The sequence below is a fragment of the Mustela nigripes genome, chromosome 3 (genome assembly GCF_022355385.1).
Source record: "Mustela nigripes isolate SB6536 chromosome 3, MUSNIG.SB6536, whole genome shotgun sequence".
NCBI lineage: Eukaryota > Metazoa > Chordata > Mammalia > Carnivora > Mustelidae > Mustela > Mustela nigripes.
Window position 1 is genome coordinate 96,529,861 of NC_081559.1, and position 23,970 is coordinate 96,553,830.

At 36.6% G+C, this 23,970-nt stretch overlaps 1 protein-coding gene across 5 annotated transcripts in view; it reads left to right on the forward strand.

Annotated features, from left to right (window-relative positions):
- Positions 1-23,970, forward strand: part of NCKAP5 (NCK associated protein 5) — a 949,833-nt gene that overhangs the window by 419,176 nt on the left and 506,687 nt on the right. For all 5 annotated transcript variants that reach the window (XM_059394413.1, XM_059394410.1, XM_059394408.1 and 2 more), the window contains one exon: positions 15,074-15,137. In XM_059394413.1, the coding sequence (XP_059250396.1) occupies positions 15,074-15,137 (64 nt within the window). The remainder of the gene's footprint in view (positions 1-15,073; positions 15,138-23,970) is intronic.

Here is a 23,970-nt window from a genome sequence, read left to right on the forward strand (position 1 = left end):
ACAGTAGGTGTCTTCCCTCCTTCAGAAAGGAGCTTCTTACTGTCTCGTTGAACTACTTAGCACTTGCCTTTCCCCTCTCTTGTTTTAAAAATTTTCTTTTACTGTGTCATTAATACAGATGATAATAATAAATGCTTACTTAGGCTTCTTTACATATAAACAAAAAGTTTACAGTGACCTATTTTGACAGAATCTTTCTGCCTAGTAGTTGTGGTATTCTTCTTCTTCAAAACATTGCTTCCGGGGCGCCTGGGTGGCTCAGTGGGTTAAGCCGCTGCCTTTGGCTCAGGTCATGATCTCAGGGTCCTGGGATCGAGTCCCGCATCGGGCTCTCTGCTCAGCAGGGAGCCTGCTTCCTTCTCTCTCTCTCTCTCTGCCTGACTCTCAGTGTACTTGTAATTTCTCTCTGTCAAATAAATAAATAAAATCTTAAAAAAAAAACAAAAAACAATAAAAAAACATTGCTTCCATTGGCATACCTGTTGCTTTCCTGTTTTCTAAAAACACTTGTATCTTTGTTGAGAGTATCATGGATGGTCTTAAATACACGCATACTCTTCTTCCCCATTAGGTTCTTATCTGGTGTAAAATATATGAAATTATTTCACAGATTGGTCCCCATTCATTTCTTACCTCTTAGACATTAGATTTTGTTTTCTTGTATCTCTTTTCCTTCTAAAGTTTTCCATTGTTGACTTTTTTGTTGATTTTTAGCTACTGGTCAGCTCAGATATTAACTGAATATTATACATATTTAGCCATGATTAGATTGTCTATTGACAAAGAATATGAGTTTCTCCTTTATTCTCTAGATGTTCTAAATTGACATCCCTTAAAATTGCCTGTGTCCTTAAAAATCTTATTGTTGGTCATTTGAAACAGTCTTGCTGGTGATGGTGTGAAGCACAAGAAATAGAAAAGGGAGGTGTTTCCTGATTAGTTTGTATCTACTGAGAGTGCATTCTCTGGTTCCAACATTATACGTGTTGTGGGAATGTGTACATGATTGATAGTTGATAACATTTCTAGGAGCGTGCTTAACATAAATTGAGTCACACTGACCATGGGGACAGTAGGACAAAATACAGAAAGCAATATATAGACTAAAGGCTAGTTATATATTCTAGAAGAAAGAAATGATGAGTAAGTTCAATGTAAATTCTTAAGTCACAATGATAGTGGACGGGTCAAGACAATATGAATAAAACAAGATAATTCCAACCAGGTATTTTAACAGAAAATCTCCAATGGAGTTAGTCCAGTTGGAATGAATGGAAAAATTATTAAATTAAAAATATATCTGGTTGTTTATTTTTGCTACAGATATAAGAATGGATTAATTAAGAATACATAGAAGGCATTTTCCAAAGAAAAGACAACACATACAAAGTACAAATGCCCAACCCATATGGCAGATACTAATAATTGTTTACTTCTCTGGAATTAGTTGCCAGCCTATAATGGGGAGAAGAAGCATATCTAAGCTAGCACTATCTAGCCCTGACCCCAGGCCAAAAGCTTATCAATCCAGAGTGTGTGCCTCACTAAAACTACATCAATCAGGATCTCGTTTCATGGAGTTTAAGATGTGAAAGTGTTGGGAAATAGAAACAGGAGTCCTGAGAGCTAGGCCAGGCTAGTGAACATCTGTGACTTCTTACTGGAGAGACCCCTGGAAGTGCCCAGGTTCTTACCCTTCATAGCATTTGGTGGTTCGGTTGCTCCGAAGTATCATAATCTGCTCAATCAAATGCTTCATCTTTCTTATTCTGTCTGGAGTTTGTTTCTGTTACTTGCAGGCAGGAGAAATCAAATACATACAATCTACATGAAAAGATTAGAAAAGAAGAATCTATCAGGCTATGAAGCTCAATAGTGAAAAGAATTCTTCAAGGAAAGTAGATGAGCTTGGTTCTGATAGATTCTGGACTCATAAAGATGGTTTAGCAAATGATCAGATCGGTAAGAAATACTGAATGCTTTGCGGGGAAAGGTTATTAAGTTGAATGGTTTACAAAAATCAGACAATTTATAGTTCTCCTTAGGCTTGATAATGGTTCATTTGGGTGGAGACTTGACCTAATGAAGGCCTGGTTATGGTTCTGTCTCTAGACAGACCAGTTCCAGGACCAAAGGTCACCCAACCCCTAATCACTTGCAGGTGACCAGTGCACATCGATGTAATGGAGGTGGCAGCCAGAGAGCAAGTTAGTATATTTGCAAACCATTCCCAGTCTAGAAAATCAACCAACTCACTATTCTTGTAATAGAGCTCCAAGATATACTGGACATCCCAGTAGAGTGACTAAAAAGAATGTGAAGATGAAAATACTAAAAATGTTTTTCTCATTAAGAGAATGTGTATCTGTGGAGGTTTAGCTGTGGGGTGTACCATTTGACTCTTTTATATAGTTATCTTGAACTCTCGAGAAATGGCATGTAGAAGAAGTGAGTGTCTTAGATTTTTTTAAAAAAAGCAGCAACAACATCTCTGGAGTCAATAGTTTATGGTTCTATAGTCATAAATTCCTATGTTTGGCTTCTGATTTTTATGACTCTTAATGTGTGTGAAATGTGACTACCACTTCCTCTATAATGATTCCCATTTTTTTTTTTCCCCTGATAAGAAATAAACACTCCTTCTGCTGAAAATATATCACACTTTGCTTGGAGCACCCATTACACTTTACCTGATTATTTATATATTTGTATATTCGTAGAGATGTATTGTTTTCAATATATATATAGTTGATTTATTTTATTTTATTTTTTGCTGTGCCTGCCTTAGCAAAATATCACACACTAGGGGGCTTAAACAACAGAGATTTACCATCTCTCGGTTCTGGAGGCTGGACGTTAAAATCACAGTTGACAGGGTGGATTCTCTCTGAGGGCTGCGAGGGAGAATCTGTCCCAGGCCTTTTTGCTCCCTTCTGGTGACTTGCTAGCAATCTTTGGCATCCCTCGGCTTGTAGACATATCATCCCAGTCTCTGTGTCTGTCACACGTGGTGCTTCTCCTGTGTCTGTCTTCAGATCTGTCCCTTTAAGGACTCCAGCCATACTGGAGTAGGGCTCACACTACCGACCTTATGTTAACTTGACCACCTCCAAGTAAGGTTACATTCTAAGTTACTAGGAATTAGAACTACTACCTACAGGTTTTGGGAGACACAGTTCAATCTGTAGCATTGGATAAAGACATAGAATGTTCTTGGACTATAGCAGTCAAGCCTCCTCATTGTTTCTTCCATAGAGTCTAACAAAGTACCTCCAACATAACAGTGTACTATTTGTGGAATTAATTGATGGCATTGCCTGTCTATTGTAAAAGCCACGCTTTTGTTCAGCAGAACTCGTTTTATGTGTGTAACTCATTCCATAAATGAAAAAAGGAGGATTTAGGTACACACTTGGCTGTATTTCCTGCATTATCTCTTGCAACCATTTCTCCCAGGAATCTACAAGCCGCCTTCTTCTGAGTCTAGACAGATGGCTTAAGTCTAGTCACAGATCCTATCTTGGGACTCTCATGGAAATAAAGACAGAATGTAATTTCAGGGCCATTGATAATTGAAAGCCGTGGAAATGAAATTAATTGTCACATAAGGGCTATTTTTGCACACACCAACAGGTATGGAAGACTCCCTAGGAGATGGTTAGCACAGAAAAAAAATTTTCTTTTCCCTAAGAATTCCCTTTCTGTATTAAACTACATATAGCCCATCACTTTGGGATGTTACCAAAATTGATGGAATAAAATTAAACATTATTAATGTAATTCTCTTGTTTTACAAAGTTTTTCTTATATGCCAGGCATAATACTGATCTAGAATAGTGGAATTTTAATACTAAGGGTGGAAGTATGGGGGTAGGGCATGAAAACATGGGGAATTCCAAGTTCCTTAAAAAGACATGGAAATATAAGCAATGCTCATTCTGAAATCTAGATTTCTTCCGAAGTGAAACTTTAGTTTAAGAAAAGGAGTGGCTCTTCAGTGATTCATAAAAATTCTATCTCAAGGAAATCTGTTTTGAAGACTCTGAACTGACTGTATGCTCAAAAAATAAGTTATTGCAGAAGTTAAGACTAGAAATTCATATTTAAACTTGGAGGGACTTTTTTTGCCCTAATATGTATTTCAGAATCAGGTAGGAGAGCTTTGGGATAGAAAAGAGAAGAAGATAATGAGGTTGCTTTAACTCAATATTGCCTGAAATAAGTCAGTAGAGCCTGCGTGTATTAACAATGTTGCGATGAAAGCACCTATTATTCTAGTGAGAGCTGACAGTTCCAAGTAAAAATACAAAGGAGAAAAGCCAGCAATACAAGTTCATTCCTTCATTGATATATTTATGTGCTAACAATATTAGCTGGTACATCTAAAACAGGCAGAATGCTTCATAGGTAACCATAGTAATAAGATTTGTAGGTAGCTTGTAGTTTTATTTTTTTATTTTTTATTGAGTTCTGGGCATGGGCCTAACTTCTGATACTTACTATGGGTGGAGGCCGCTTGTGATCTTGCCTCCAGACAGTGAGGCCATCTTTGCTCTGAAGCATGATCTTTCATTCGTGGAAGGTATGTGTGCCTTGGACACAGGAAGATTGTAAAGTGCCAGTCCTCTGAGTCTTAGAGCCAGTTAGAGGAGAAAAATTTTGAGTCAGGCAACTGTTTTAGGCAACAACAGGGACTTTATGGATGAATCTCTGAATCAGGAAATGAAAATGCAAGTGCACCTTAAGACATCATTTTTGCAAGTGGAAGAGCATTCAGGGTAAAACAATTTTGAGAACACCTCTGTGGCATGGCATTGAGGGTACTAGAAATTAAAAAAAAAAAAAAAAAAAATTGCAGATGCTCCTGAAAGCTCTGTAGGGAGAACCATGTGGATGAAAGACCTTTAGAAAGGCAGGTAGCTAAAATTAATTTGTTTTGAATACTCTGTATTTCAAAACACTGAGTTCTTTGAAAATCTCTGTATTTATTATGATGGAGGGGAGGGAGAGGGAATTCCTTAATCAGCGAGGCTCATTATTAAACTCCTTCTCTCTCCCAGAGTCTGGGACTGTGTGTGTTGGCCATGCTGAGTACAGCTCCCTCTTACTTATTGCTGCACAAAATCACATGAAGGTCACCAATTTAAAATGTCTCTTGACTTAACTGAATTGTATGCACTGTGAATGTGAATAAAATCCCTTAAAGTACGTAATAAGAGAGTAAATGTTTGCATTTTAAAGTTTTGGGGCAACATAGACACTACTTATTGGGAGAAGTGCATGAAGAAGTTTGTTTCAGCTGGGTTCTATGTCTAGAAGTTTCTCAAATTCTTTTCTCGTGCTGAATATCTGAGTGGATGAGTAATTAGATGATCTGCTTTGGAAAGGCTAATTAATTTAGCTGTTATGCAGGGACTGCTGCCACTGGTATCCCCATCTGCCCGCTCGACAAGGGCACCTGGCACTCGGCATTGTCATTCTTCTGTGGCGGGTGACTCCCCAGGATGCCTGTGTCTGCAGAGAATGGTCCTAGGCCTCCTGGGGGAGCTGATCTGCTTGCCTTACAGACATACTAGGTCACCACCATGCTCATATTCTTAGGGCCCACTCATAAATGGGGTAGGCCGATGATTCATTGAAACCTTTGCTCAGAATTTTAAGTGTGACTCTCTGCCCCAAGGTATAAGTGACAGTAATCATCTGTCTAATTTCTTTTAGGCATTTGGTGATATCTTTGTAGGGGAAAATGCTGGGGGGGTAGGGGTGTGCTGTTAATTGAAACAAAATTTATGCCTGAGCATTGGTTTATGTTGGGAGTTTGATTACTATTTTTATTCCACTCTGCAAGAAGTGGAGGTGGAATTTTGCATATTCCAGAAAAGTTCTATCAGCAGTTTTCATACTGATTGGCATTAAAGTGGTTAGGAATGTGTGTTTTCCTCGGAGACCTCAATAATTTCATGCATTATTTGTGACTACTTCCCCAGCAGTAGAGTTTGTTGTAAAAGAGGATAGTGGATATGGAGGTACAAGTCTAACAAGTGAGATTTTAACTGAATATGTATTCAGTGCTGTTTTGCATTTTTGGAAAACATGCATGGCGGTATTTAAACTTAAGAGCAGTGACATGATGAGCATGTTTTTCAGTCGGCTTGAGCCTTAGTTTCCCCATGGAAGGTGCATCAACAGTGCTCCAGCTTTGGGCCACAGGACTCCAAGGGGTCTATGACCTTTACAGACATCTATAAGTCAAACCTAATTTTATAAGAAGACTAGAATATTACTTCACCTTTCTCACTGTCCTTGGTCATGGGCATATACTGGTTTGTCAGAAGCTATTCACCCTGTGACATTGCAGCCTTCTGAATATAGACAGAGAAAGGAGAATCCAGATGTCATTTTTGTCAGCCAGATATTAAAGAGATTTGCAAATGTATAAAACAATGCCACTCTTCTTACTGATTTTTGTTTTAGAATCTATAGCTATATTCACAATTATATTGTGCTTACATTAACCTGTGATGGAATTACTATTATTCCCAATAAATTAGTATGTATTATCAAAATCTCAGTTTAATTGGGAATATGGTAAATGTTGATTGGGAGAACCCACAGAAACAAAAGTCTTTGGAGTCCTTGGTGATTGTTTTCAAAAATGTAAAGAGGTTTCAAATCCAAAAATTCTGAGAATCATTGAAATATACCACAGAGAGGATGATGATACTCATGTCATGGCATTATTTGAGGTAGAAATGTTTCATGTAAAGTGTTGAGGGTAGTGCCTGATATAGTAATCATTGACTAAATGTTAGCGATTAACTCGTCTCTTTTTAAGTTGAGGATGTGGTGATACAATGTATTGAAAAGGAAGAGGCAAGATAAGTCAGTCACATGTCTCCAAAAGAAGTGACCTGGATGAAACCATGACTCAAAGAGGCAGTAAAGTCTAATACCATTCCATTAAAAAGACTTGAGAAGTTTAGGGAATCACAGTAAAAACATATTACAGAGATTCTTCATTGTTAAAATAATTATGAGGAAAAACCTGTTTTCCCTGTATGACTTGTTGCTGAGATGTATGATCTTTAGAAAAATGAGTTTATTTTAAAAAATAGTAGACTGTATCTTCCCATTTAAAGGAGGTTCAATTTCAATTTTCTGATAAAATTATCACCTAGCTTTAATGGTTAAAATCCAGCTTTGAATGCAGTACTCTTGTTTTGTGCTTATGACATCTTAAGGCACAGGTTTGCTTAGGTGTGCTGTCTTTCTGACCTCGAGCTCTCTGAAAGTGGGACCATCTAGTTATCTGTATTTCCCAGGGCCAAAAAGAGTGCCAGGCAGAGAATGAATTCACATTGTTTGCGAATGTGAATGAATCAGAATTTTCATCATCATTGGATTATATGGTCACTTAGCAGAACATACTGAATAAATTAAAAGAGATTTATGCATATATCAATCATACATAACTCTTTATGTTTTTAAATAATTTGAAATACTTTGGAATATAAGAGTTTAACCTAAGAACCGAAACTAACATGAAGTTAGGGTTGTTTGGGGGATGCTGTAGGATTCTTTAATACCACGGTATCTTTGGGTTTATAAAATGCCAACAAATTCTTTTTTTCTTTTTAAATACACATATGAGCATGCCTAGCCCTAATTTTTTGTTTTAGTTCTAATATTTTTGTTCTAGTTGATTATAATTTATTTTATTTCCTATTATTCTTTGTTTTTCTACAAAGTCAAGTAGAGATGACACAGATTATCTGGCAGTTTCATCAAAACACAGAGTACCTACTCTAAGGACAGTTTCACTGGTGTGCCTAATGCATTGTTTGTATTTAGTAGTTTGGGGCAACGAGACTCACAATGAGTAGACATAATTCTTCACACTTAGGCTGCAAGCTGGTGCTGCTCTTCCTCCAGGGTATCCTCGCGGGGTGGGGGGGGGGGTCCCATCTGCTTGGTGGAGAGCAAGGCTGCTCACTGGTTTCATTCTCACTCATTCAGGCGGTGTGCCTGGGCCACCTTAGAGTTGCAATAGAACATTGATTTGTCTCTAGACAGGCCTGCTTTCGACACTCATGCAACAGATGGGTTTATGCTGCCCTTAAGTTTGTGGTCTCCACACATCACAGCTGAATATAGTCCTCCCCTGCAAGCAGCTGATTGTTTCTCTGAGGATGCAGACCTCGCAGGTCTTCTCTGGACTTGACAAATGCCAATTTCCTGTTGTCTTCATGGAGGACAGTCTTCCCAAACGCTGAAGCTGCATTTATGTCCGTGGTATGGGGAAGATCCAAGGTTCATATAAATACTTTTTGGTAGTGTTCTTTCTTATGTTGAGTTGAAATTATCTGGGACAATACTGACAGACTTCAGAAACCTGGGACAAATTCACCTTTTGGGTAAAACATTGAGTAAGGAAAGTAGTTCTGTTTCATCCCTGTTGGAGGGAAGAATTCTCTTTGCATTTAACTGAAAAGGAAGTGTTTGTGGATCTTTGTTTGTCTGTTTGTTTGTTTCATTGTGTGTATATTCTTTTTATCCTTCTTTTATGCCTGTTCTATAAATAAGGATCCATAGCTCTCAATAAAATATCCCTGGGCATTTGTTTTGCAATCCTAAAGTCAATACCCCCTTCATAATAAGCTACTGGCTTTGCTACAAACAGAAAACAAAACAGTAATGCATTGCAAAAGCACTTTTGTCTGTTTCCAACAGATGAGCTAAAGTCCTCAAATAGGAGCAAGAGTGTATATGTATGTGACTGTGTTTAATTTGCCTTGGGTAGCATGCAAGTCAAGGATGCTTTCTTTATTTTTGAACAAAGCTGTTTTTTTAAGAACCCTGAATTTGCATGAAAAAGATGCTGGTCCCATTTGGTTTCCCCACATATATTGGGACCTTGGGAGTTTGAAGATATGGTTTGCCAAGGGACTGCTGAACCCAAGGGCAAATGAGATGACTATAGAAAAGGCAGACCCACTTATTTTTAATACTTTGACTAAGTTGTTAATTTGAGCCGAGAAATGAGAACATCTAGAAATGCTTAAATTTTTATCAAGAACAACGCAAAAGGCAAGGGAAGCAAGGGAAAAAATGAACTACTGGGATTTCATCAAGATCAAAAGCTTTTGCACAGCAAAGGAAACAGTTAACAAAATCAAAAGACAACTGACAGAATGGGAGAAGATATTTGCAAACGACATATCAGATAAAGGACTAGTGTCCAGAATCTATAAAGAACTTAGCAAACTCAACACCCAAAGAACAAATAATCCAATCAAGAAATGGGCAGAAGACATGAACAGACATTTCTGCAAAGAAGACATCCAGATGGCCAACAGACACATGAAAAAGTGCTCCATATCACTCGGCATCAGGGAAATACAAATCAAAACCACAATGAGATATCACCTCACACCAGTCAGAATGGCTAAAATCAACAAGTCAGGAAATGACAGATGCTGGCGAGGATGCGGAGAAAGGGGAACCCTCCTACACTGTTGGTGGGAATGCAAGCTGGTGCAGCCACTCTGGAAAACAGCATGGAGGTTCCTCAAAATGTTGAAAATAGAACTGCCCTATGACCCAGCAATTGCACTATTGGGTATTTACCCTAAAGATACAATGTAGTGATCCAAAGGGACACATGCACCCGAATGTTTATAGCAGCAATGTCCACAATAGCCAAACTATGGAAAGAACCTAGATGTCCATCAACAGATGAATGGATCAAGAAGATGTGGTATATATACACAATGGAATACTATGCAGCCATCAAAAGAAATGAAATCTTGCCATTTGCGACAACATGGATGGAACTAGAGCGTATCATGCTTAGCGAAATAAGTCAAGCAGAGAAAGACAACTATCATATGATCTCCCTTATATGAGGAAGTGGTGATGCAACATGGAGGCTTAAGTGGGTAGAAGAATAAATGAAACAAGATGGGATTGGGAGGGAGACAAACCATAAGTGACTCTTAATCTCACAAAACAAACTGAGGGTTGCCGGGGGGAGGGGGTTTGGGAGAAGGGGGTGGGATTATGGACATTGGGGAGGGTATGTGATTTGGTGAGTGCTGTGAAGTGTGTAAACCTGGTGATTCACAGACCTGTACCCCTGGGGATAAAAATATATGTTTATAAAAAATACAAAATTAAAAAAAAAAATAAATGGAAAGAAAGAACATATGTGGGATGAAACAGTATTGGAAAGAAAATTTAGAGCACTAAATGCTTAAATTAGAAATAATGGAAGGTATCAAGTCAATAGTTTAAGGACCTATTTCAAGAGTCTTTAGAGTTTTCTATACAAAATCATGTCTTCTGCAAACAGAGACATTTTTACTTCTTCCTTTCTTATTTATTTTGGTATATAATTACCTTAGCTAAGTCTTCCATTACTAAGTTAAACAGAAGGGATGAGAGTGATCGCCTTTGTTTTGTTCCTGATCTTAAAGGAAAAGCTTTCAACCTTTCATGGTTGAATATGATGTTAGTTGTGGGCTTATTATATATGGCCTTTATTAAGGTGAATTATGTTTCTTCTATATCCAATTTGTTAAGACTTTTTGTCATGAAAAGATGTTGTACTTTGTCAAATCCTTTTTTTTTTGTATCCATTATGATGGTCATATGATATTCTATTTCATTTTATTAATTAGGTAATATGTCACATTTATTGATTTGCATGTATTGAATATCAGTATTATTTCTTATAAAATGCTGTGAATATACAATTTCAATTAGGATATATGAAATGGATTGGAAATAATATTGTATCTGTTGGGATTTTCTGACCATAACTAAATGATTGTTCTTTAGAATTATCAGACTCACTTTCATATATATATTAAAGTTGTTGAGAAAATAAAACAAACAAACAAAAAAAAAAGAATGACAACCTTTCATACAAAAATAAAATATGATTCCTACTAAAAACAAAAATCTTGCAAATTCATGACACACCAACATTATGACAGATTTGAGAGATTAGAAAGTACCAAACCTCAAGAAAGTATTCTTTTTTGCTTTTTTTTTGGCCTTGAAACACTTTTCAAAGGAAATAGGATTCAGAAACTTATGGCAAAAAATAGGTCAAAATTGGGATGCTTTGCTTACTGGGACTCAGATGGTACTGGTCTTGTCCTTCCTATACCACAGAAAACCCAGCTGTTACTTACAAGTCTTAGAGATGCCTGCTTCATGACATTATATATATTGCATTTCCCGAATAAATGATTTAAACCAATTACAGAGCATTTTTTTGGGAAGATTTTATTTATTTATTTAGCAGAGAGAGAGAGAGAGAGAGATCACAAGTAGGCAGAGAGGCAGGCAGAGAGAGAGAGGAAGCAGGCTCTCTGCTGAGCAGAGAGCCTGATGTGGGGCTCGATCCCAGGAGCCTGAGACCATGACCTGAGCCAAAGGCAGAGGCTTAACCCATTGAGCCACTCAGGTGCCCCCAGAGCATGGTTTTAAAGAGACAGTTGTATTTGCTATTCTCACGAATTCTGCTCATTCACTAGCTCACTACTTTGATTTATTAATTTTTTTTTTAATTTTTTATTTTTTATAAATTTGAATCAGCATAGCTCTCAAGTAACTAGACTTAAGCAAGTTTACAACTATATAAATAAGGAGCTCTAGGTTGCAGGGCTCATTCTGGGGATTATCATTTCTGAGACTCAGACTACACCGAGCTTTCTCATGCGTGTGTTACACATATCTACGTGGCTTTTGAAGTTTGGTACATTTTGAAGTTGGGTACATTTCTGGTCACGTGATGGTAGGTCAAAAATAAGCAGGTATTTCCAGTTTCTACATACTAATTTTGCTCTGTTTTACCAACTCAGATGGCTAACATGCTGCCACTTTGAAGATGAGCCTTTCACATCGGTTCACTCACTGTTTATTAAATGCCTAAAAATGGAATGTGTGGGCAGAATATAAAATTCATGACTTATGAACATTTTCCTTCTTAAAAACTAGGTAATGGCCAAATCTGTTAAATTTTTCTTTCAAATTGGGTTTTATAAGATTTCACATGAACCTATACTGTGTGAAAATTCCCAATAGTGTTATAAGGCAAATTCTTTAAGGATAAAATTGTGATGTTTCTAACCTTTAAGCTGTGTGAGGACTCTGTTCATCATTTAGTAGGATGATTGTGCTAAGACAGACTTTGCTCTGTTTCTAGGAATGTCTTCTTTACGCTAAACTGCTCTTGTAAAAAATTAACATGCTCTTAGCATACATATTCAATCTTGTGCTGAAGATTCAGCAATCAGGAATAATGAGTCCAGGAAATTTTTTAGATTATTCTTCCATTTCTACTTCTGTATCTTCTAGGTTAATTTCTTGAAGTGTGGTCCTAAGATGCTGAGTGTTCCTGAGACCTTTCAAGAGATCTGAATCTACAGAGAGACAGAGACATAGAGACACACAGAGAGAGAGAGTGTGTGTAGTCTCCTTTAATTGTTCTGACCAGTCATTTCATAGTTTTCACTGTAGTACCCTGACAAACCTTTTGTAAATTTATTTCCTAAGTATTTTATGTTCTGACACTATTGTAAATAAATTAAAAAAAAATTCCAGTTGTTTGATGCTAGTATGTAAAAACACAATTGCTTTTTGTGTATTGGCTTGTATCTGTGACTTTGCTAAACCCACTTATTAGTTGTATAGCTGTTTTAGTAAGTTCCTTAGTATTCTCTATTTGAAAAGTTTTTATCTGTGAATAGAGACAATTTCACTTTCTCTTTATTGACATTCACATCTTTTCTTTGTCTTGTCTTATTGAACTACATAGGAGTTTTGCCGGTCTCTGGACTTTATATAAGATTTTTTTTTTATTATTATTCATTTGACAGACAGAGATCACAAGTAGGCAGAGAGGCAGGCAGAGAGGGGGGGGGAAGCAGGCTCCCCGCTGAGCAGAGAGCCCGCCGTGGCGCTCGATCCCAGGATCCCGGGATCATGACCTGAGCTGAAGGCAGAGGCCTCAACCCACTGAGCCACCCAGGCGCCCCTGGACTTTATATAAATGGAATCATAAACTATACAGTCTTCTCAGTTTGCTCTTTCCATGCTTTCATCTGCTGTGGTGCTCTCTGTGTTGTTGTGATCAGGTATACATGACTCCTTCTCAGCACTTTCTGGTATCCCAATGTATGATTATGTAGAAGTTTACCCATTCGGGGCGCCTGGGTGGCTCAGTGGGTTAAGCCGCTGCCTTCGGCTCGGGTCATGATCTCAGGGTCCTGGGATGAAGTCCTGCATTGCGCTCTCTGCTCACTGGGGAGCCTGCTTCCCCTGCCTTCTCTGTCTGCCTCTCTGCCTACTTGTGATCTCTCTCTGTCAAATAAATAAATAAATAAAATCTTTAAAAAAAAAAAAGAAGTTTACCCATTCTGTTGTTCATGGGGTACACATTTTTAGTTTAAGGTGATAACAAAGAGTGCATCTACGAACATTCTAGTTCATGTCATTTACTGAACATACCTATGCACTTCTGTTGTGTATATACTTAGTTGAACTGCTCATAAAGTATAGGGTATGTTCTTTGATTTCTTTGTCCTTGTATCTACCATGTGTTTATTTTTCATATTAAACCAGAAGTCAGTCTTGTTCTTCTCTTTCAATTCTTTGCTCCTTTCATCTGCTCATTAAGATTTGGGTCAGAGAACACAGATTTCTTTGTTGCTCACCTGACAAAGAGGAGCGTGATTTCATCTCTGCCTGGCTTCTTCCTCTTGAGTTTGTTTCCCTCAGTCTCTATGCATGGGTCCTGCCCCGAGCTCCCAAAACTTGTTCTCCTCAGGGATCTCCTGGTTCTAGTTTTCTTCTTCTAATATGTCTCTGTAGGCACGAATTCAAAGAGAACTATTCCTACTAAAAAATTGACTTAAGTGTAACCAAACTAAAGCACATGTCTTGTTGGCAGTCGTAGGCATTTCAAAGACCCAAGCAGTTAGGCCTGGAGAAATCCTCTCACTCAGCTAGGAATTTGGTTGCTCCCTTACTGTTCGCTAGTAGCCAAATAGCCAGTCCCATGTAGAGGGAAGGCTGAGGGATGAAATATCACACAAATGGTTTCACCACTTCATAACCAAAGAAGGATTTGGGGGAAAATCTGTGCTAATACTAAGATTGGAAGATTACTGGAAGGGTTCACTTACCACTACTTCATCTGTAACCTTTTTTCTTAAGAATCATTAGCTATCCAAAGTGTAGTATCTATCACTTTACAAAACATTCTTGAGATTCTGGTGAATATTAAATTGTATTCTAATTGAAATCAGAATTACAATTATAAAGATACAAAATGGACCCCATTGTAAAATAAAGGATGCTAAAATAAATGCTTTTAAATTTTACATATTTTCTAAGCCCTGAAAAACGATAAGCAAATTTTTAATTTAGGATTTGTGAGATAAAGAAAGCCTAAAGTTTGATCCTAATACAATTGATGCATACCAGCTGGGAGCTGAGCCTATCTGAGCCTCAGTTTCCAAATTTGTAAATGGGGATAATAAAGCCTATTATAGTGTTGTTGTCAGACATATATAAGAGCATGGTACTTTGATGTGGCAAGTCTGTAAGTGATTTTCTATTATAATTTCAAGAATATCAATTCAAGATTCAAGCCTGTTTGCCTTTTAAAATTCACCATCAGTAAAGAACAACAAAAGAAATGAAAATAACTCTATGTAAGCAAAGTTGATACAGAAAGGACCACTGAAATATTTTCGCCACAGGAAAATTTGTTTCCAAATTATATATGTTCATGGACGTAGAGGGAAGTTTTTACTTAGCATTTAGGGTTTATTTGGCTTTTATAAAATCCAAGGCAAAAAAAAAAAAAATCTCTTTCATGACACTCAATGAAAACAATGCACGAATGACTTTAAATATTTATAGAAAGTTTAGTGGAGGAAGTGAGCTAAACCAGGGAAGGAGTTCCTCTGGAGACCTCAAAAGAATGTTTCAAAGCCATGCCAGTGTACCTCTACCCTGAGAAGAATAGGCAGCTAACCACGTGCTTTTGTTTCCCCAGGGAGAAATTGGCTGTGGCCCGGCTGCAGCGAGAAGTTGCCCAGAGAGGAAGTGAGGGGGCCATGGTAAGTGCTGGCTGGTCTCTCCTGATCGTGCACCTCCCTTCCAAAGGTCTCTGGCTTGAAAAGCATTTTGTCTCCTTAAGGACATCTAAGGAAAATATTTACTTGCAGCAAACTTAAGGATGTATTGGTAAATAATGTGTTTTTTCCTAATGCAGTTTGGACAGTTCTGCCATTTGCAGACAGGGAGAGAGGGAGGGAGAGCGGAGAGCAAGGGTGGGATTAATTGAGAAGAAGAACTGTCTGGGCTTTGAAGGGGATGTTCAGACATTCAGACTGGTTATATGGCTTTATTTCCTTAAGACCCCGGCTTCCAGCTGTGAGCGGAGTGTCAGTAAATGAGCAGTGTTGGGTTCTCAGCTAAGAACAGTTCAACACAGCTCTAGCCTCTCAGTTCTTTGAACTTAGAAACAAACAACCTAAGAGAAAATGAAGAGGTTTGCTAATGTACTTGCCTTCCACCCTTTTCTTTCTCTGCACTATTGCAGTGTGTTTCTCCCTGTCCTTCTCAGCGTGTGCCGTTCAGAAAACGGATGTTTCCTTGTGTTTTGAATTATACTAAAAATCAATATGGTTGTTTTGGTCCATAGTAACTTCATTTTATCGACTCTCTGCAAAAGTCTCTGCCTGTGTGCCGCTCTAACATCAGAGATGACTGTCTGGGGTCCCAGGGTGCGGACATGTGTGGATTTAACTGCTGCTGCTACCTCTGAGCAAAAAAAAAAAAAAAAAAAAAAAAAAAAAAGGACAGCAGATTTTTTTTTTTTTCCCCACTTAAGACAAAACAGAGGCACAGGTGAAATTTTTCAGCACAAGAATTATCATTTTTAAAAAAGAGAAGTGACACATTTTCAGACCCTGCAGACTGCTTGTTTGATTTCATGAGAGTTAATTGACGAGCCATCCCCCAAAAAGAATAAGAAATTGGTAAAATATGCTGGCCTCGCACTTCTCTCAGAGAGGATAAAGATGTGGAGCAAGAGCCTGAATGTTTAGTGGGCTCTGGAATGGTGCAGTGGCCTTTGAGCATGCTAAAATATTTAGGGGATCACACTGTTTGCAATTCTAGTGATCTTAATGCAGTGAGAATCTTAAATGTTCAAACAATAGGAAACAACTGCTCACAAGCATCTTTGAGCAATGAAACAGAGATAGGTTGGAGAAAATGAACATTTAGTCACATAGTGAACTAAAAATGACCAATCTGGATTTTGTTGGCATTGGGATATGTGTATGGACTAGGCCATTCTGCGATGTTTTTTGTTTCAGGCTAGCTGCTGTTGTACATGGTGAATGCTAAGAAGTGACAACTTTTCTAGGCCTCACTTCATATATATATATATATATTTTTCTGTACAATTTTTTCATCTTCAAAATGAGGAGGTTGGAATTTTATGATTCCATTAACTTAGTGGATCATGCCACTGAACATTTGTTATGTAAAGTTTTTATGATAGGGAGCTTTTCCTCATAATAGCTAAATGCTATTTAAGCTCTTAAGAACAGGCCTCTAAAGAATATCTCTTTCTGACTGCCAATGAATGGATCTCAGCTGAAGTAATCTCAGGCATATAACTCTGTAGTCTTTAACAAGATAAAAAACCCCTTTAGAAACATTGTAATAATTGTTCAGCATCAGAAAAACACAAAGACACAAAAAGATTACTCTCATTGCTCAAAAAACAACTTCAGAAATGTTCCCAGTATTTTCTTATTCTTATTTTAGTTATGGTAATGAAAAATCACACTTAACATGTTGATTGATTTAACAAGCATTCATTGGGCACCTATTCTGTGCCTCACACTGTCCTAGGCCCTGGGAAAGCTTCAGATGGGGTGGTGCGGGGGGGACCAGGCAAAAATCCAAGAACTTAAATTCTAGTGGTTGTGGAGACCAGACAGACATTGGAAGTATTTAGAGTGATAGATGGTGGAAACAGCTATGAAAAAACAAGATCAGGGTAGGAGAGATTGGGAGTTCTAGGGCATCACTATTTTAAATAGTGTTTCAAAGAAGTAAATCACTGGAAAGTTAGTATTTGAGCAAAACTTGAAGGAGGCAAAGGAGTGAACAGTGGTGATATCTGGGAGAGAATCATTCTAGTCTGAGAGGTCAGCATACAGAGGATTGGGGTGCCCGAGGAAAAGCCTGGAGACAGGCTGGCTGGAGCGTGTTGGTGGGGAGAGGGTGAATAGTAAAAGATGCAATCAGTGAAACGAGGGAGGACAGAGGGGTAAGCCAGGGATCTCTGGCTCACGCCGGGAGTGATAGGAGCCCTTGAAAGCAGTGCCATGATGTGATTTACTACTATTCATAGAACTGTTTACCCCCTCCATAATTTATCACATCTCAATTCCTTCGAGGCACCGTAAGCTCTGATTTTCATTAATGCCTTTTACTTTTTTGTTCTCCCTCTTTCCCAGTGTTTTTCTCCTCTTTACTTACCTCTGAGTTTTCTACTTAATTACCTGCTACAGCTTTTCTGCTCCTTGGATTCATTTATTTCTGAAGTCCTGATTCGTTCAGTATCTGACAGTTGCTAAAGTCAGGCAGTTCTGTTCATCCTCTAAATTTGATTCTTGCTGTTACAAGCCCAGAACTTTTGTCATGTCTATAGCGGAAGAGAAAAAAGAGTTCATCACAAGCACATCACATTGTTAAAGACTACTATTTACAGTAATGTTTATTTTTATCCACAGGAAAGGAAAAATGGTATGGAAAGTTAAGTATTTTGAAAAAAAGATATAGTTGAGGAAGGTATTGATTTTTAGAATCTCAGTGAACATTTTATAATCAGGGTCTTTAATGTAAAATGCAAATTTTAAAAATCTGACTTTGTGCAATCTCTTTACTTAGAAGCTTTAAGATAGTATTCAAGGCACCATTTTTGAGAGGTTTATTTTATTTTTTAACACACTTTTTATTTTGGAATAATTTTAGCCTTAAAGGAAGTTTCACATCTGTATCCCCTTGATCTGTTTTCTAATGTTAATGTCTTCCATAAGTATGCCATAGTTTTAACAACTAAGAGATTACCCTTGGCATGTTGCTATTAACCAAACTTCAGATTTTATTAGAATTTCACCAGTTTTCCCAATAATTTCCATTTTATGATCTAGGATTCAATCCAGAGTACCACACTTCATATAGAGAGATTGCTGTTTAATGGCTAGTTCATACAAATGTGGGGGATAAAGAGACTGTATGCTTGGGAGTGAGGCAGGTCTGGATTCAAAGTCCATCTCTGCCAGTAGTAGCTATGTGGGCTTGGGCACATTACTAGTTTTTATCAGTTCTGCCCGTTCTTTTGTTCTGTTGACCTAAGTATTTATTTTCAGTAATTAGATATTTCATATTTGTTTCCTTTGTTTTTGACTCTCATGAAATAACTCACTATTGTTTTTATACTTACTTTTTATTATTTTTCAAAAACTACTGTAAAATCATTTTGTCTTCATTCTTGGAGATTCTGTTTTCTCTTGTACTCCCTAACACTGGTTCAGTGTAAGTATGACATCTATTCTGTCCTTAAGACTTTAATGTCATCTTAAATTTGGCTATATAAAAAAGGCTCATTCTACCCCAGGAATAAAAGATATTCATTATCATTATTTTTAGAAAATATATAGTTTTTTTCTTTTTGTTAATCTTGGCATCATCTAGATGAAATTAAGTTAGTGTGAGGTAAGGTTCAAAAGGAATATTTTTCCCAAATCATTTATTAAATAGTCTAAACTTTACTGTCACCTTTACTGTATTCCAAATACCCCTATTAATCTGCATGAGTTACTGGACTGCTTATACTTTTCCATTAACCGTCATTAATTCTTAAAAGATCCTAAATTGTTTTAGTTACTAGAAATTGATAGTTTACTTAACATTTTGTAGGCCAGATTCCTTGTGATTATACTTTCTCCTCCAAACTTGGAAAGCCAATTTTATTTATGAATAACAATAAGAATTTATGAGTTAAAATATGTGTTTATATTTTTAAAAATAGTAAAGAGCATTTTATATGTATCTACCACACAACAAAATATTGTAGTGAGACCATTTCAAAATGACAAGGAAACTGGCTTAAGTATATTTGCTGTTTTCTTAAGCTGATATTAGATTTTTAGAAGAGTATCACTTGTGCCACTGTTTAACTTTTTTTTTTATCAAAGAGTTATTAATGTCTACAGAACACTAATACTCTTCCAGACATAATTTTTAAAATGCTTTGGCTAATTATGCAAAAGCTTATATATGGTTCCTTTTCATCTCACTGGGTAATTTCTACTTGGGAAAAAGAAAACTATTAATTCTTGATTTCTCATCTCAAGGCACTAGGAAAGGAAACAGAGGAAGCCCATTTGCCCTGTTGTAAGATTCCTTTTTTTTCTGCCTCGAGATACTCAGATATTGCCTCGATGTTACCATACTGATGGTTAGCTAAATTCATTATCATACCCTCCCTTTTTTTTCTCACAATGATCTTCCAAGGAACAATGGGATTGAGATATTGGCAGAACAGGAATTTGAAGAAAAAACAGAAGAGTCTGAGGAAGTAGGAAGATCAGAATCCTTGGAACCACTGTGACATCCTTCCTGGAGGACAAGGCAAACTCATGGCCCCAGAAGGTCTCACTACATCTTGCTCATTCAGAGCCACAGTGTGGATAGCCAGCTATGGTGCTGACACTAGAGTTGGGGGGGTTGGAGATACAAACTCGGGGAAGAACATGTATAAAACCTTCACCTCTGTAGTGCAGTGTTCAATACCTATTAATTAAACAAGAAGAGGTCATTCCTCTTAAGAGACACGTACAAAAACAGGAACATTGTACGCAGTCCAGGTTAACATAGCCTTGGTGAACTATCATGGTTTTACTTAGTATGCCCTTCTTGACATTGCTGAAGAGCTGTATAGATAACTGTAGAGTCTGGACTCTGGTAGTCAGAAGACTTCCAAGAAGGGGAATTCAGAGTTTGGAAGCCCAGGACTAAGGGAGCATAGAGCCATTGTCTCTAGGAATGCCAATTCTTACTATTAGTTTTCTTGGGGTCAGGATATGGTTTTGATAGAAGTTTGTTGTTCACAATAGTCCAGTAGGTCATACATCTGATTTTCCATCTGGAGTCAAAGATAGGGGGTTAGGTTGGGACCAAGGTGAATTAAGTGCTTCTTTTTCCTTTTTAAAAAGATACTGTTAACATAAAATATTTCATTAGTTTATGATGCACAACACATGATATGGGTGTATATATAGTGAAATGTTACCACAGTAAGTCTAGTTAACATCCATCATTATTCATAGTTCTAAATTTTTTTCTTTTGATGAGAATTGTTAAGATTCTCTTAACAACTTGAAAATGTAAAATAAAGTATTCTTAACTATAGTAATCATGCTATATATTATATTCTAAGAATTTTTTTTATTTTATAACTGGAAATTTGTACCTTTGGCCACCTTCATCCATTTCGCTCATCACCTCTGGCACCTGCTAGTCTGTTTTCTGTATCTATGATTTCATTTCATTTTTTTAAAGATTTCACAAATAAGGTCATATGGTATTTGTCTTTCTCCATCTGACTGATTTCACTTAGTGTATTGCTTTCAAGGTCCATCCACATTGTTGTAAATGGCAAGATTTCCTTCTTTTCATGGTTGAATAATATTCCACTACATAAATATATATGTTCCATTTTCCTTATCCTTTCCTATGTTTTTGGACACTAAGGTTGTTTGCATAACTTGGCTGTTTTAAATAATGCTGTAGTGAACACGGGGGTACAGATATCTCTTCAAGATAGTATTTTTTTCCTCTGAATAAGTACCCAGAAGTGAAATTGCTGGATCATATGGTACTTCTATTTTTAATTTTTTGAAAAACCTCTACATAGTGGCTACACCAATTTACGTTCCCACCAACAACACACAAGAGCTTCCTTTTCTCCACATCATGGATGATTTTTGTGTCTTGTGTATATAATAGTCGTTCTAATACTGTTGTGTTATTGTGAGGTGGTATCTCATTGTGGTTTGGGTTTGTACTTCCCGGAAGTGAAGTTGAGTACCATTCCAGGAGCCTATTATGTATCCTCTATATGTCTTATCTGTAAAAAAAAATCTTTATTCAGCTCCTCTGCCCAATTTTTAATTGAATTGTTTTTTATTATTGAACTGTTTGAGTTCTTCATATGTTTTGGACATTAACCCCTCATCAGGTAAATAATTTTCAAATACTATTTTTCCGTTCAACTGTAATTTTTTTTTTTTTAATTTCTCTTTCTGGTCACCATTAGTGTGTTAAAGTATAAGTGGTTTTTGAAAAACTGTGTTTTTAGCAGTATGGAAAGCTTGGACTTGTCTCTTGCATTAATATGTTGATGTTAGAAGCAATCATTTCAGTTGTTTTAGGTATCATCCAAAGAAGAGAAACATCTGGGATGATACATCATTTACAGTACTTATCATTGGCTGAAATATATCCACATTATATATCTGGAAAAAGAGCCAGAACTTTTTGTTTTTCCTTATAAAAGCCAACTTAGAAAGTCATACCTACTTGACTTTTAATTTACTAATGTTTTAAAAGGGTAGGTGTTAAACTTCAGGACATATTTCTGTATATAAACTAAATTTTGGAAATAGGCCCTGCATATTATTTTGTTCATTTATTTTTTCAACATATCCAGCAGAGAATATAATGAGGCTCTTACTTTCATGAAATGTAAAAAGAAATCAAATACTTGTTATACAAATATATCAGTGTCCTACTTTTCACGATCCCTTTTCAGCCAGTAGTATCAGAAATCAATAACAAAAAGTCTTTTGGACAGCTCTGAAAATTAAAATATAATATTTTAAGTAATTCATTTTTTAAAGATTTTACTTATTTATCTGACAGTGAGAGAGAGATTACAGTAGACAGAGAAGCAGACAGAAAGAGAGAGAGCAGACTCCCCGCTGAGCAGAGAGCCTGATCTACAAAGGGCTCGATTCCAGGACCCTGAGATTATGACCTGAGCAGAAGGCAAAGGCTTAACCCACTGAGCCACCCAGGTGCCCCTTAAGTAATTTATTTTTAAATTAAAAGCGAACTTAGAAATATTTAAACTTAGTGACAATGAAAGCAGTACTTTTGAGATGTAATTAAATTAATAATTAGAGTGAAATGTATTAAATGTATTAAATGAAATGCATGAAATTGGCAAAGAATAGATTTAAAATTGATTAATCATCCAATCATATAGTAATAAGGAAAAATAAAATGTACCTAAATAAAGAAGAAAGAAATAATGAAATAGCAACGAGTGAAGTACAAAATGAAGAAATAGCTTGAAATTGTCAGCAATACTAATTTCTCTATTTACAGATAAAAATGATAAGACCATTGGACCATGTAAACACTGGGTATTTGATATTGCATTATAAATATTTAGGTATACTCTTATTATTATGGTTGTGTGTTTTGAGTCCTTACTATTTAGAGATATATGCAGGAATATTTACCAGTAAAATGACTACGTTTTTCTGGGTTTCTGTGATGTCTAGTTTTACTTAAAAATAATACTGAAAGAGGGAGTTTAGTCATTTAGAGGAAACGAAATTGGCCATATTTGGTAACTATAGAAGTTGAGGCTTTATTGTCTTTCTTCTTACTTTTATAAATGTTAAAAAAATTTTATTTGAAATTTTAAAATATCTTCACCCTAAAAGGCTGTCAGGCTTTGATGATTTTACAGAGTTCAGCCAAACTTTAGTGAAGGAGATACTGTTTTACACAGATTGGTGCTGAAAAGGAAAATGAGAGAACTACCCCAGGTCATTGTTTAAAAATAAGTTTTTATTTCTAGAACAGTTAAATGTTTCAAAAAAAATTGCAGAGATAATATGGAGAGTTCCCATATGTCCCATACAGTTTCTCCAACTCTTAACATCTTACATTACTGTGATATATTTGTCACAATTAATGATCCTATATTGGCACATTACTATTAACTAAACTCCACAATTATTCAGATTTCTCTAGTTATACCTTATGTCCTTTTTGTCTTTCAAAATCCCAGCCAGCATATACAATACATTCAGCTGCATGTCTCCTAAAGTTCTTTTTGGTTGTGATAGATTCCTTGCTTTTGATGAACTTGGCAGTTATGAATACTAGTTAGGGAATTTTAGGGATTTGTCTCATTGAAATTTATCTGATTTTTTTTTTAAATGACTTATTTTTGAAAGGTAGACCACAAATTAAAGTGTCATCTTCACCCCTTCATATCCAGGTTACACATTATCATTATAACTTACGACTGTTGAGGTATATGGTTGACATCGTTGAGGTAGGGTTTGCCAGGTTTCCACCATGAAGTTTCTCTGCATCCACCACTTTCCATACTCTACTCTTTGGAAGGAAGTCAGAATGCATAGCCCATACTTTTGGATTGTTGAGTTGGTTCCACCTCCTTGAGGGTAAAGTATCTACATAAATTATTTTGGATTCTTCTGCATGGCATTTTTGTCTCTTCTTCCCCATTATTTTCAGTCATGTACCTATATTATGAATATATTGATGTTTACTTTATATAAAGGCTTATCAACCAATATAAACTATTTTACTGCTGAAATTATTTAAGCTTGGGGCATTAGGAACTACTTCCATTGGCTCCTGTGCCCATTGATACAGTGCTATCATTGTTTTTGTTGGTTCATTATTCTCTTTTTTCCCCCAGTTTTAGTGAGATGCAGTTGACATACAGCATTGTATAAATTTGGTATATACAGCATAATGACCTGACTTACATATACTATGAAATGATGACCACAGTAGGTTCAGTTAACATCCATCACC